The following is a 15447-nucleotide window of genomic DNA, read 5'->3' as shown; positions in this document are numbered from 1 at the left end:
AGAATATCTTCAAGCATTCACTCAGTTTACTCAGTATGAAGTAATGACTGTGTCCTTCCCTCAGAGCAGAGCCCCTATAGACCTCTGACAATATGTTGTTAACATATGTCAACCCTCTGGCCCATATCTCTGAGGAAGGGCTCATGCCCTTGGATCTCAGGCTTCACGGGGTGTACAGCTTCAGAGAAAAGGCCTAAGGAATTTTACAACTCCAAAAAAGCCTAACTCTGTGAGTAAGCCAGGGGGGTCCAGATCTCTTCAGCCTCTGGAAGAAAAGCAAGTCATTTTAAACTCACACTGAATTTACTTTGTGTGCTTGATGTAGGATATGTTTATTTCTAAATATTATCCTACAAAAACAATGAACAGGCCCAGCACAGTGGCTCACAACTGTAATCCCAGGACTCTAGGAGACCAAGCTAGGTGGATTGCTTGAGCTCAGGATTTTGAGACCAGCCTGAGCAAGAGCGAGACCTCATCTCACTATATAGAAAATACTAACCGGGCATCATGGTGTATGCCTGTAGTCCCAGCCAGTTGGGAGGCTGAGGCAAGAGGATCACTTGAACCCAGCAGTTTGAAGTTGCTGTGAGCTGTGATGATGCCACAGTACTCTACCCAGAGTGACAGAGTAAGACTTTGTCTCAAAAAATAAAAAGAAGAAGAAGAAAGTAAAAGAAAAGAAAAGAATAAACAAAGTCAAGACATTTGGGACTACATAGAATTATCCAACTTATGAATTATCAGTCTTCCCAAGGGGAAAGAAAAATCAAAAGATTTAGAAAAATCTTTTTTTTTTTTTTTTTTTTGAGACTCAAGCTGTTGCCCTGGGTAGAGTACCATGGCATCATAGCTCAGAACAATCTCCAACTCTTGGGCTCAAGCAATCCTCTTGCCTCAGTTTTTCTATTTTTAGCAGAGACAGGGTCTCACTTTTGCTCAGGCTGGTCTTGAACTCATGAGCTCAAGCTATCCACCCACCTTGGCCTCCCAGAGCGTTAGCGTGAGCCACTACAGGTGTGAGCCACTGCACCCGGCCAGAAAAACTATTTAAAGAAATAATCTATGAAAACTTCCCAAGTCTGGCAAGAGAGTTAGACATCCAGGTACAGGAAGCCCACTGTTCCCATGCAAATACATTGCAAAAAGGACTTCATCACAGCATGTTGTATTTAGAATGCCTAAAGTGAAAGAAAGAATTTTTTAAATTATCAGGAGCAAAGAATTTGTCACCTATAAAGGAAACTCCATTAGACTACCATCAGACTTCTTATCAGAAACCTATAGTCCAGAAAAGAATGGTATGACATTTTCAAAGTGCTGAAAGAACAAAAACTGTCAGCCAAATATTTTATATCCTACTAGAATAAGCTTCATAAATGAAGGATAAATAAAATCTTTCCGAGACAAGAAAACACTGAGGGAATTCATTGCCACTAGACCAGCCCTACAGGAAATACTTGAAGGAGTCTTAAACATGGAAAGAAAAGGCCAATATTCACTGTACTAAAACCATCCACAAACATAACTTGCAGGTCTCATAAAACAATCGCACAAAGTGGGAAGAGAGAGGAATCAAATAGCAACATTAAGAATTTTATCGGGAGGCGCCTGTGGCTCAGTCGGTAAGGCGCTGGCCCCATGTACCGAGGGTGACGGGTTCAAACCCGGCCCCGGCCAAACTGCAACCAAAAAATGGCCGGGCGTTGTGGCGGGTGCCTGTGGTCCCAGTTACTTGGGAGGCTGAGGCAAGAGAGTCGCTTAAGCCCAGGAGTTGGAGGTTGCTGTGAGCTGTGTGAGGCCACGGCACTCTACTGAGGGCCATAAAGTGAAACTCTGTCTCTACAAAAAAAAAAAGAATTTTATCAAACTACTAAAACAAAAAGACAGAGAAAAATAAAGGAACAAATTATGTATAAAACAAGCAGAAAACAACCAACAATATGACAGGAATAAAGCTTCATATATCAATATTGACTTTGAGTGTAAATAGTTTAAATGCCAAACTCAAAAAACACAGATTAGCAGAATGGATTTTTAAAAATGATCCAATTACTTGTTGTCTATAAGAAAGTCACCTGTAAAAACACATATAGACTGGGAGTGAAAAAGTGGAAAGAGATATTCCATGCAAAAATAGAAACCAAAGCAAGCAGGAATAGCTGTACTTATATCCAAGAAAAACAGACTTTCAATAAAAAACAGTAAAAAAACAAACAAAAACAAAGAAGGTCATTATATAGGGTGTCTATTTTAAATTGCACATAGGAGGCACCCGTAGCTCAATGGGTAGGGCACCAGCCACATAAACCAAGGCTGGCAGGTTCAAACCCAGCCCAGGCCAGCTAAAGCAACAATGACAACAACAACATAAAAATAGCTGGGCATTTTGGTGGCGCCTGTAATCCCAGCTACTTGGAAGGCTGAGGCAAGAGAATTGCTTAAGCCCAAGAGTTTGAGGCTGCTGCGAACTGTGATGCCATGGCAGTCTATCCAGGGTGACAGCTTGAGACTCTCAAAATAAATAAATTAATTAATTAATTAAATTAAATTAATTGCACACAAACTTTATGGCCACCCTGTTTGATAACAAAGGAATCAATTTAGCAAGAGAATATAATGAGTCTAAATAGATATGCACCCAACATTGGAGTTGCAGATTCACAAAACATTACTAGACATAATGAAAGAGATAGACAGCAATACAGTAATAGTCGGCGCTTCAACATCCTACTCAGAACACTAGACACATCATCGAGACAGAAAATCAACAAAGAAACCTTGAATTTAAATTAGACATTAGATCAAATGTACTTAACATTTACAGAACATTTTATCCAACAACAGAATATACATTATATTCACCAACACATGGAACATTCTCCAAGACAGACCATATGTTGGGTAACAAACCAAGTATTAACAAATTTCAAAAAATCAAAATCATATCAGGCAACTTCTCAGACCACATGGAATAATGCTAGAAATCAATACAAAAAGGAACTTTGGAAACCATGAAAATACATGGAAATTAAATAATATGCTTGTGAACAATCACGGGTTCAGCAAAAATATTAAGATGGAATTAAAAAACTTTTCAAAATGAATCAAAATAAAAACACAACATACCAGGGTGGCTCCTGTGGTTCAGCCCCATATCCCAAGGGTGGTGAGTTTGAACCTGGCCCCAGCCAAACTGCAACGAAAGATAGCAGAGTGTTGTGACAGGTGCCTGTAGTCCCAGCTACTCAGGAGACTGAGGCAGGAGAATCACCTAGGCCCAGGAACTGGAGGTTGTTGTGAGCTATGTGACACCACAGCACTCTACCGAAGGCAATAAAATGAGACTGTCTCTACAAAACAAAAACAAAACAAACAAAAAAAAAAACACAATATACCAACACCTGTGAGATACAGAATAGGTAGTGCTAAGTGGGAAGTCTATATCAACTTTGTATATCAAAAAAATAGGATCACAAATTAATAATCTAATGTTCTACCTAAAGGAACTAGAAACAAAACAAACCCAAAGTTATTAGAAGAAAAGATAACAAAGATCAGAGCAGAACTAAATGAAATAGAGTAAAAGAAAACCAATACCATGGATCAACAAAGCAAAATGTTGGTTCTTGGACAAGATAAACAAAATTGATAAACCACTAGCTAGACAACCAAGAAAAGAGAAGATCCAAATAAACAGAAACAGCAATGAAAAAGGATATATTACAACGATACCACAGAAATACAAAAGATCATCCAGAGACTACTATGAATAACTGTACACTCACAAACTAGAAAATCTAAAGGAAATGGGATAAATTCCTGGAAACACACAGCCTCCTGAGATTGAACCAGGAAGAAATAAAATTTCTGAAAAGATCCATGCTGCATAGCGAGATGGAATCAGTAATAAAAAGTCTCCCAACACACATAAAAAAAGCCCAGAACCAGATGGATTCACAGCCAAATACTACCAAACATATAGAGAAGAACTAATACCAATCTTCCTGAAACTGTTTCAAAAAATCAAAAAGGAGGGAATTCTTCCCAACTCATTCTAAATAAGGCCAGTATCACTCTGATACAAAATCAGATAAAAACACAACAAAGAAAACTACAGATCAATATCCCTAATGAACATAGATGCAAAACCCCTCAACAAAGTCTTGAAATCAAATTTAACAGCATGTTAAAAAGATACCATGACCAAATGGATTTTATACTAGAGATGTAAGGATGGTTCAACATATACAAATCAATAAATGCAATACATTTATTACACTTAACAGATGCAGGAAAAGTGTTCAATAAAATTCAGCATCTCTTCATAATAAAAATCCTCAACTGACTAGGCTTTGAAGGAACATACATCAAAATAATAAACCAGGCCGGGTGCAGTGGCTCATGTATGTAATAATCCTAGCACTCTGGGAGCCAAGGTGAGTAGATAGCTTGAGCTCACCAATCTGAGACCAGCCTGAGCAAAAGCGAGACTGCATCTCTAATAAAATACAAAAACTGAGGCAAGAGGATCACTTGAGCCCAAGAGTTGGAGATTGCTGTGAGCTATAATGCCACAGCACTCTACCCAGGGCAACAGCTTGAAAATAAATAAATAAATGCCATATATAATAAAGCCACAGCTAACATCATAGTTAAAATAGGGAAAAGTGAAAGCATTCCCCTAAGAATTTGAACAAAACAAGGATGCCCATTTTAACCACTCTTACTTTTTTTTTTTACTGTTCTTAGGAGCATGTAATTGTTTATATATTGATTTCATATTATTACGGAGTACATTGGATATTCATCTTTCCATTCTTGTAATACTTTACTAAGAAGAATATATTTCAACTCCACCCAGGTAAATGTAAAAAATGTAAAGTCTCCATCTTTTTTAATGACTCCATAACATTCAATGGTATACATATACCACAGTTTGTTGATCCATTCATGGGTTGATAGGCACTTAGGTTGCTTCCACAATTTGGTGATTATGAATTGAGCTGCAATAAACATTCTAGTGCAAATGTCTTTGTGGTAAAATGATTTATGTTCTTCTGGATAGATACCTAGTAATGAGATTGCAGAGTTAAATGGAAGGTCTACATTTAGATCTTTGAAGATTCTCCATACTTCTCTCCAGGTTGGACATGGTGGCTCACGCCTGTAATCCTAGCCCTCTGGGAGGCTGAGGCAGGTGGATTGCCTCAGCTCAAAGGTTTGAGACCAGCCTGAGCTGGAATGAGCCAGAGTGAGATCCCGTCTGTACGAAAAAAAAAAAAAAAAGCCCAGTGTTGTGGTGGGCACCTGTAGTCCCAGCTACTTGGGAGGCTAAGGGCAAGAGAATCACTAAAGGAAAAAAAGAAAAACAAAAAAGAAAATTAAAAAGAAAACCTTCAAACTAAGATGAGTGAAAGCCAGTTGAAGCAAAATTCAAAAAAAAAGAAAAAACATGTTTCTCTCCAAAAGGACTGTATTAGTTTCCAATCCCACCAGCAGTGTAGAAGTATTCCCTTCTCTCCACATCCACACCAGCATATGGTGTTTTGGGACTTTGTGATGTGGGCTAATCTCCCTGGGGTTAGGTGATATCTTAGAGTGGCTTTGCTTTGCATTTCTCTGATGATCAAATACGATGAGCATTTTTTCATGTGTTTTTTTTGTCATTCGTCTGTCATCCTTAGAGAAGTTTCTGTTCAAATCATTTGCCCATTTAATAGAAAGGGTTGTTTGCACTTTTCTTATTGTTTAATTTGAGTTCTCTGTAGAGTCTAGTTGTCAGGCCTTTGTCAAATTCATAACATGCAAAAATCTTCTCCCATTCTGAGGGCTGTCTGTTTGCTTTGTGGAACTGTTAGCTGTGCAAAAGTTTTTCAGCTTGATCAAGTCACAATTATTTATTTTTGGTGTTGCACCAATTGCTAGGGGAGGTCTTCCTCATAAAGTTTTTTCCCAGGCCAATATCTTCAAGTGTTTTCCCCACACTCTCTTCTAGAATTTTTATTGTTTCATGTCTTAAATTTAAATCTTTTATCCAACTGAGAATCAATTTTGTCAATAGTGAGAGGTGTGGGTCCAGTTACAGACTTCTGCATGTGGATAACCAGTTGTCCCAGCTCCATTTGTTAAATAAGGATTCTTTTGCCTATTGCATGTTTTTGTTAGGCTTATCAAAGATTAAATGACAATATGTGGGCTAGTTTCATCTCTAGATTCTCTATCCTATTCCATAGATCTGTGTCTCTATTTTTGTGCTGGTACCATACTGTTTGGATCACTATAGCCTTGTAATATAATCTGAAGTCTGGCAACATGATGCCTCCAGAATTGTTTTTATTTCTAAGAACTGTATTTGCTATTCGAGGTTTTTTCTGGTTCCATATGAATCAAAGTACTATTTTTTTCAAGATCTTTAAAGTATGACATTGGTACTTTGATGGGGATTGCATCAAATCTATAGATTGCTTTGAGTAGTATGAACATTTTAATGATGTTTATTCTTCCCAGCCATGAACATGGTATGTTCTTCCATCTGTTGACATCTTCTGCTATTTCTTTTCTCAAAGTTTCATAATTCTCTTTATAGAGATCTTTCGCTTTTTTTGTTAGATATAGAAATCCCAGGTATTTCATCTTCTTTGGTACTATATCCCTTGATCACTTCTAAGAATTTTATAGTTGAGTCCTTGTGGTTTTACAGGTATAAGATCATGCCACCTGCGAAGAGGAAGAGTTTGACCTCCTTTGCCCCCATTTGGATTCCTTTGATCTCCTTCTCTTGCCTGATTGCAATGGCAAGGACTTCCAACACTATGTTAAATAGCAGTGGAGACAGTGGGCATTCTTGTCTGGTTCCGGATTTGAGTGGTAATGCTTTCAGTTTTACTCCATTCAATATATTGGCTGTGGATGTGCTGTAGATAGTCTCTACCAGCTTAAGGAATGTTCCTTCTAAGCCTATTTTCTTGAGTGTTTTTTATCATGAAAGGATGCTGGATATTGTCAAAAGCCTTGTCTGCATCAATCGAAAGAATCTTATGTTTTTGTTTTTTCTATTTATGTGGGGTATTATATTAATAGATTTGCATATGTTGAACCAACCCTGTATCTCTAGGATAAGACCCAGTTGATCATGGTGTATAACGTTTTTGTTTGTTTGTTTGTTTGTTTTGAGACAGAGTCTCATTATGTTGCCCTCGGTAGAGTGCTATGACATCACAGCAACCTCGAATTCCTGGGCTCAAGTTTTCCTCTTGCCTCCTACTCCCAAGTAGCTGGGACTACAGGCGCCTGCCACAATGCCTGGCTATTTTTTGGTTGTAGTTGTCATTGCTGTTTGGTGGGCCAGGCTGGATTTGAAATTGCCAACTCCAGTGTATGTGGCTGGCACCCTAGCCACTTGGGCTACAGGCGCCAAGCTGGTGTATAACCTTTGTAATGCGTTGTTGTATTCTGTTTGCTAATATCTTGTTGAATATTTTTGTATCGATATTCATTATTGGTCTACAGTTTTCTTTTTTTGTTGGGTCCTTTCCTGTTTGGGGATCAGGGTGATATTTGCTTCATAGAATGTGTTGGGGGAGGATTCCTTCTTTCTCCATAGTTTGGAAAAATTTATGCATTATAGGAACTAGTTCCTCTTTGAAGGTTTGATAGAATTCTGGTGTGAAACCATCTGGTCCAGGGCTTTTCTTTTTTGGGAGATTTTGTATAATTGATGCTATTTCAGTACTTGATAGTGGCCTATTCAAGATTTCTAAATCTTTCTGGCTGAGTTTTGGAAGGTACTGTGCTTCCGGATATCAGTCCATCTCCTCACATTTTCATAGAGGAATAGAGTTTTTGTAGTAATTGTTGAGAATCTTTTGTATTTCTGTAGTATCTATTGTTATTTCCCTTTTATCATTTCTGTAGTTATTAGAGATCTTGTTTTTCTGTTTCTGGTTAGTCTAGCCAAGGGTTTATCAATTTTGTTAATCTTTTCAAAGAACCAACTTTTTGTTTTGCTGATCTTCTGAATAATTCTTTTGTTTTCAATTTCATTTAGTTCTGCTCTAATTTTGGTTATTTCTTTTCTTCTGGTAGGTTTGGGATTAGATTATTCTTCCTTTTTCAGTTGCTTGAGATGGCCCATTAGGTTGCTGACTTACTCTCTTTCTGTATTCCTGATGAAGGCATCTAATGCTATAAATTTCCCCTATAAGGACTGCTTTTGCAGTATCCCACAAGTTTTGATAGTTTGTGTCTTCATTATCATTTTGTACCAGAAATCTAATGATCTTCTTGATTTTGTCTATGACTCAGCTATCATTCAGCATAAAGTTATTTAGTTTCCATGATTTTGTTTGAGTGTGAAGATTTTTTTCTTTTCTTTTTCTTTTGTTTTTTTTTGAGAGTCTCACTATGCCACCCTTGGTAGAGTGTCATGGTCTTACAGCTCACAACAACCTCAAACTCCTGGGATTAAGTAATTCTCTTGCCTCAGCCTCCTGAGTGGCTGTAACTACAGGTGCCTGCCACAACGCCTGGCTATTTTCTTGTTGCAGTTGTCATTATTGTTTAGCAGGCCTGGGCCGGCCTCAAACCGGCCAAGCTCAGTGCATGACGACTGCAACAAAAAAAGTAGCTGGGCATTGTGGTGGGGGCCTGTAGTCCCAGCTACTTGGAAGGCTGCACAAGAGAATCGCTTAAGCCCAAGAGTTTGAGGTTGCTGTGAGCTATGACGCCACAGCACTCTACCAGCGCAACATAGTGAGACTTTGTCTCAAAATAAATAAATAAAGAAGAGTTCAAACCATTCACATTAATTAAGAGAACTGATAGATTTGGCAGAGTTTTGGTCATATTGTTTTTCAGAAGTCCAGAGCTTACTTTTATGCCACTCACCATTGTGGAAGCTAGGCTTCATTCTTTACTTTCTCGGTAGGTTTACTTTGATGGTGTACCCTCCTATTGCATGTTATGTAGAATGGGTCTGATTATTTCCTGTCGAGCTGGTCGAGTCATGACAAATTTCCTCAGCATGTGGATGTCAGTGACATATTTGATTTCTCCATCACAAATCAAACTCAGTTTAACAGGGTATAGGATCTTGGGCTGGAAACTGTTTTGTTTAAGGCCGTTGAAGGTGGGAAAGTTTCAGCTGAAAGATCTGCAGTCATCATTATATTTTTTTCCCTTTCTAAGTAATTCTTTTCTTATGCCGGGCTGCCCGCAGAAGTTTCTCCTTCATATTAACATTGGCAAAATTACAACGTGTCTAGGAGATGCTTTGTTTGGATTGAGTTGTGCTGGGGTTCTGAAACTAGTGTCTGAAATTCTGTGTCTCTTGCAGTAGTTGGGAAATTCTAATACCCATTACTGACATCTCTGCGCATTTTTTAGAGGATTTTTACAAGCTGACAATGTAGATAAAATTGCTCCCGTGTTTGTTAGAAAAGAGAAAAGATCAGTTTACCTTCTATAAGCAAAAATACCTAGAGTTCAGTTTTCTAGGATGGCATCCAGGAGGCATTCTGATTTTCCAGTGGTCATTGGTTTTTTGCAGCTAGGCTAAGGAGGGAATTTCAGCCACATTCTGAGAGTGTCTGCACCAGATCTTCAGAAAGATCTGGATAGCCAGACCTCTGCTGGACACAAAGGGTAGGGGACACGGTTTGGTATAGGGGATTGGATTTGGGGGCACTGCTTTGCCCAGAAGCCTGGTTTGCTGCACTTAAAGCAGGATCTTCAGGAAGATTTTGGGGTTTTTTGGAATCTTTGTGGAGTTTTAAGAAGTAGCCAGGTTTTGCTTAATGGCAGAAGCCAATACTAGAGGCCTGAGAGGCACTGCCACACCTTGAAGGCCAGATCAATGAGGGCTCTGGGGGAAATACTGCCATTTTTTTCCCCTTCCAGTTCCACCGTCTTGTCTGTTTCTGGCACATGCAGCAGAAGGCAGGTAGGGGGAAGTGAAGAGAGGGCAGATGGGGTAGAATTCCACAGCAGAGGGTCTGTGGAGGGGCAAAAGACAGGTTCGAAAGACGATAATGGAGATTCACATGGATCAGGAAAACTGGTTTCACCTGTGAAAGAAAGCTCTGCAAGGGTTGGCAAGACAAATATACAGAAGGAATGTTTCAGGGGAGAAAGGCCTGGATGTAGGGAATTTCTGATCATTTGCCTGATTTTTGACAGTAATTATTGGAATCAGTGAGAACTGAGAGATTTAAGGTGCCATGTTGAGGCCACTGCAAGCCACTGTCAAACTTGTACATAGGCCGAGCAGTATTACAGAAAAAAATGAGATGTTTTGGTTTGAGGTCAGGATAGAGCTTTAGAGGCTTGAGATTAGTCAAAAGGCAGTTTAGAGGTGAAGAAGGGGGAATGTGTGACTCTGGAGGTAAAAGGCAGTTTAGAGGTGAACAAGGGGAAATCTGTGACTGAGCAGTGCTCATATTGAAAACTGGAGGTAGAGAAAGAAATGAGATTAAGAAGCAGGTCCAGAGCAAGTGGAGGGCTCAATAAGGTGGTCGGTATTTCGCAAGTCTTCAAGCATTAAGTCTTTCTCAAGTCAAGATGAGTGATAACCCAGACTTGTTGGAAGTGGAGAAGTTTGACAAGTCGAAACTGAAGAAAACTAATCCTGAAGAAAAAAATACTCTCCCTTCTCAGGAAACTATCCAGCAGGAGAAAGAGGCTGTCCACACATCATAACATGGAGATCTTCTCTCAAGAAAAATTTCAACATTGCCAGAGAGCCTTGATTTTAGGCTTGTTTTTTGTAAACCTATGTTTTTAGAGATTTTTAGGCTTCTTGTGATGTCTTCTTACCTATACTTCTTGGCTAATAAGTTATGGGTAACCAATGTTCCCTTAAGTTCATTTTAAAACTCCCATTGGTACATAAATTCCAGGTGGCAGATGCTGTCAGTCTCACCATTGATGGCCTTAATGTGTGTAGTCCTTATACCTCCTACTAGATGAGCCAATTTTAACCTTCTATAATGGTGCCTCTATTGCTTCATAATCTTCATGAGATTTCATGCTTTTGCAGCTTCTTATAGTTTATTTTCATTTTTAATGTAGAAATAAAATATGAATGTGAAGTACGAAAAAAAAAGAAAAGAAAGAAATGAGATTAAAAGGAGAACAAAGAGGAGGACAAAGAAAGTCAGACCGGCCAGAAAAAAATGGTGATCCAGGCCTCTGGGAGGGCACTGGACAGGTAAGCTTGCCTCAAGGAAAACGGTCCAGCCCACAGCAGGGCAATACATTGATGACAACGTTCACCTGGCTGGTTGAGGCTGGCTTAAGGAGATTACCCACTTATGACTTTAGTCAAAAGAGGCCTCTGAACGTGACCTTAACCAGCTGGAGGGGTCTAGGCCCACAGTAGGGACTAGAGGAGTGAGGCTGGGGAGCCAGCCGGAGCCCAGGCCTACAAGAGGACATTCCCAAACACGAGGCACTGGGTGATCAGGGAAGCGAGGCCTCCACATGTGGAACCAGCCAGGGGAACAAACAGAGGAGAAGGAAGTAAGAGATTCAGAGATGGAGCGGGGGTGGGGGGTTGGGGGGAAGGAAGTTAAGAGTAGAGGATGGGAAGAGAAGTTTAAAAAAGGTTTAGAAAAGGAGTTCTAGATGAAAAAGCTCACCATTAGATGGATGAAGTTTAGGCAGGGTCTGAGAGGTTTCCTGTTTCCCTTCATCTCACTGGAAGACAGGTCCGTTTAGCGGGGTCCAATGGGATATACTTCAGCTCCCCAAAGGTGCTTCTCCCCATCCTGGGTTCGGCACCAAATGAAAGGTTATGGAGCCAAAGATGAAAGATTATTCTGACATATGAGATGAAAGGAAAACGGAAGCCTCGTTTGTGCAATTAAACTGGCTTTATTCCACCTGGGTGAGGATAGGTAAGATTTCCAGCCGGGTGAGGAAGAAATCCACCACCTCAATCTAAAACTTATAGCTGATGTAGGGCTAATAGAATTCCCAAATGTTGGAAAATCCACTTTGCTAAGCTGAGTTTCTCATGCAATACCTGCAATTACATTAAAGCCTGAACTTGGAAAGATTATGTACCCAAAGGAGAGTTTCTACAGGATGTGGGGTCATGAGAATCAAGTCTTGCCCTACCATTAGCTTGTCAGCCTCTCGCACCAGCAGAGCTGTGGCTGCAATGGCTTACAGGCAGCCTGGTCACCCTCATGCCACCGGATCTAGTCTTTTAGACAGGTAGACCACTGGTCGCCTCCATGGCCCTATCGTTTGGGTTAGCACCCCTTTAGCTATTCCTTTTGTTTCATGGACAAACAGGTGGAATGGTTTTGTGATGTCTGGCAGCACTAACGGAGGGGCTGTGACAAGGGCTTATCCTAAGTTTTTAAAAACCCAATCCGTTATTTCAGTCCAAATTAAGGGCCTATCACTGACCATGGCAGCATACGAAGGAAGGTATGACCTTATGGAAAGTAGCTGACCTTCCAGGGATTTAATAGAAGGAAAGAAGTGCATATGAACAAAGGAATGAGCCCCAAATTCCCAAAGCATATAGAAAGAACTAGACAACTTCTTTTTGCTGTTGATATTTGTGAATTTCAGCTTTCTTCCAAAACTCAATACAGAACTGTTTTTGAAACTATAATACTGCTTATGAAAGAGTAATCCTAGCACTCTAGGAGGCTGAGGTGGGTGGATTGCTTGAGCTCAGGAGTTCAAGACCAGCCTGAGCAAGAGTGAGACCTGGTCTCTACTAAAAATAGAAAAACTAGCTGGGCATTGTGGTGGGTGCCTGTAGTCCCAGCTGGTTGGGAGGCTGAGGCAAGAGGATCTCTTGAGCCCAAGAGTTTGAGGTTGCTGTGAGCTATGATGATGGCACAGCACTCTCCCAAGGCAACAGAGTAAGACTCCAACTCAAAAAAATATATATAGATTCCTTTCAAAATACGATTACTCATTGTCAGTGCACCTGGTCATGCAAGAGCCTTGATGGAGAATGTACAAGAAGATTGATGTTGTTTTCATGCCTGCTGACACAGCATTTATTCTGTAGGCCATTGATCAAGGGGTTAGTTCAACTTCCAAGTCTTATTATTTAAAAAATAAGGCTTTAATTTCATAAGGCTATAATTGCCATTGATAGTGATTTCATTCCTCTGATAGATCTGAGATAAGAAAATTGATAACCTTCTGAAAAAGCCTCATCACTTTAGATGCCATTAAGAGACCACAATACCCACATAAACAGGAGTTTGGGAGAAGCTAATTCCAACCCTCTTGGATGACTTTGAGAGATTGGAGATTTCAGTGGAGGAAGTCACTGCAGATGGGTGGAAATAGCAGAAGTAGGATAAGAAGAGGAGCCTGAAGATGGTACTCAATTGCTGCAGTTTCATGATAAAATTGGAATAGATGAGGAATTGCTTCATACAGATGAGCAAAGACGGTGGTTTCTTGAGATGGAATCTACTCCTGGTGAAGATTCTGTCTGTAAACATTGTTGAAATGACAACAAAGAATTTAGAACATTATCTAAAGTTAGTTGACAAAGTAGCACCATGGTATGAGAAGACTAACTCCAAGTATGACAGACTTCTACTGTGGGGAAAATGCTATCAAACATGTCACAAAGAAATCTTTTGGGCTCGGCATCTGTAGCTCAGCCGCTGGAGCGCCAGCCACATACAACAGAGCTAGCAAGTTCGAACCCCTATACAACAAAAAAATAGCCAGGCGTTGTGGTAGGCACCTGTAGTCTCAGCTACTTGGGAGTCTGAGGCAAGAGAATTGCTTAAGCCCAGGAGTTTGAGGTTGCTGTGAGCTGTGATGCCATGGCGCTCTACTGAGGGCAACATAGTGAAACTGTCTCAAAAAAAAAAAAAAAAAAAGAAATCTTTTGTGAAAGAGTAAATTAATGCAACAAACTTCATTGTTTCATTTTAAGAAATTGCCACACCCGGGAAAGATTCCCTATTTAACAAATGGTGCTGGGTGAACTGGCTAGCGACCTATACAAGACTGAAACTGGACCCCCACCTTTCACCATTAACAAAAATTGATTCTCACTGGATTCAAGATTTACAATTTTTGGCCGGGGCTGGGTTTGAACCAGCCATCTCCAGTATATGGGGCCGGTGCCCTACTCCTTTGAGCCACAGGCGTCGCCCTTGGATTCAAGATTTAAACTTAAGACATGAAACTATAAAAATACTAGAAGAAAGTGCAGGGAAAACACTTGAAGAAATTGGCCTGGGAGAATATTTTATGAGGAGAACCCTCCTTCCTCTCACCCCCAGGCAATTGAAGCAACACGAAAAATCCATTACTGGGATCTGATCAAACTAACAAGCTTTTGCACAGCCAAGAGCACACTAAATAAAGCAAATAGACAACCTTCAGAATGGGAGAAGATTTTTGCAGGTTATGCTTCTGACAAAGGTCTGATAACTAGAATCTACAGAGAACTCAAACTAATTAATGAGAAAAGAATAAATAACCCCATTTTTATGTGGGCAAGAGACTTGAACAAAAAATTCTCTGATGAAGACAGGCGCATGGCCTACAAACACATGAAAAATTGCTCATCATTCTTAATCATCAGAGAAATGCAAATCAAAACCACTTTGAGATATCATCTAACTCCAGTAAGATTAGCCCACATCACAAAATCCCCAAACTACAGATGTTGACATGGATGCGGGGAGAAGGGAATGCTTCTACACTGCTGGTGGGAATGCAAGTTAATATGACCTTTTTGGAATGAAGTTTGGAGAACACTCAAGGAACTAAAAGTAGACCTACCATTTGATCCTACAATTCCTCTACTAGGTATATACCCAGATGATCAAAAATTATTTTACAACAAAGACATTTGCACCAGAATTTTATTGAAGCCCAATTCATAATAGCCAAGACATGGAAACAGCCCAAGTGCCCACTGACCCATGAATGGATTAACAAATTGTGGTATATGTACATTATGGAATACTATGTAGCCATTAAAAATATGGAGACTTCACATCTTTTATGTTTACCTGGCTGGAGCTGGAACATATTCTTCTTAGTAAAGTATCTCAAGAATGGAAAAAAAAAGTATCCAATGTACTCAATACTACTATGAAATAATATATAACCACCTACACACTTATACAAATAGCAAAACATAACTATAGTCCAGAAAGTAGAAGGGAAGAGGAGAGAGAGGGGAGGGGACGGGCAATATGGGAGGGGGAGGGTATCTGGGGGGGACCTCACCTAATGTGCCTGATGCAATGGTACATTTCAAACTATTAAGAAATGAGTATAATTGTGATGGATGTGTTACTTCGTTCAATGTAAACATTTCACATTGTATATCAAAGCAGTACCCTGAACCCCATAAATGCATCAATGTACAAAGTTATGATTTAATACAAAATAATTAAAAAAAAAGAAATTGCCACACCAGTCCAACCTTCAGAAACC

The 15447-nt window shown here is 39.8% G+C and overlaps 1 protein-coding gene across 1 annotated transcript; it reads left to right on the top strand.

The window, feature by feature from the left end:
- Positions 1-10560: 10560 nt before the first annotated feature.
- LOC128585669 (thymosin beta-15A-like) lies at positions 10561-10698 on the top strand. Its single transcript, XM_053590814.1, has one exon. It carries the CDS (start codon positions 10561-10563, stop codon positions 10696-10698), a length of 138 nt encoding a protein of 45 aa, XP_053446789.1.
- Positions 10699-15447: the final 4749 nt, after the last annotated feature.

Source organism: Nycticebus coucang, chromosome 5 (genome assembly GCF_027406575.1).
Source record: "Nycticebus coucang isolate mNycCou1 chromosome 5, mNycCou1.pri, whole genome shotgun sequence".
In the NCBI taxonomy this organism is placed as follows: Eukaryota; Metazoa; Chordata; class Mammalia; order Primates; family Lorisidae; genus Nycticebus; species Nycticebus coucang.
Note: the sequence above shows the minus strand (reverse complement) of the source record. Positions and strands in the feature narration are given on the sequence as shown.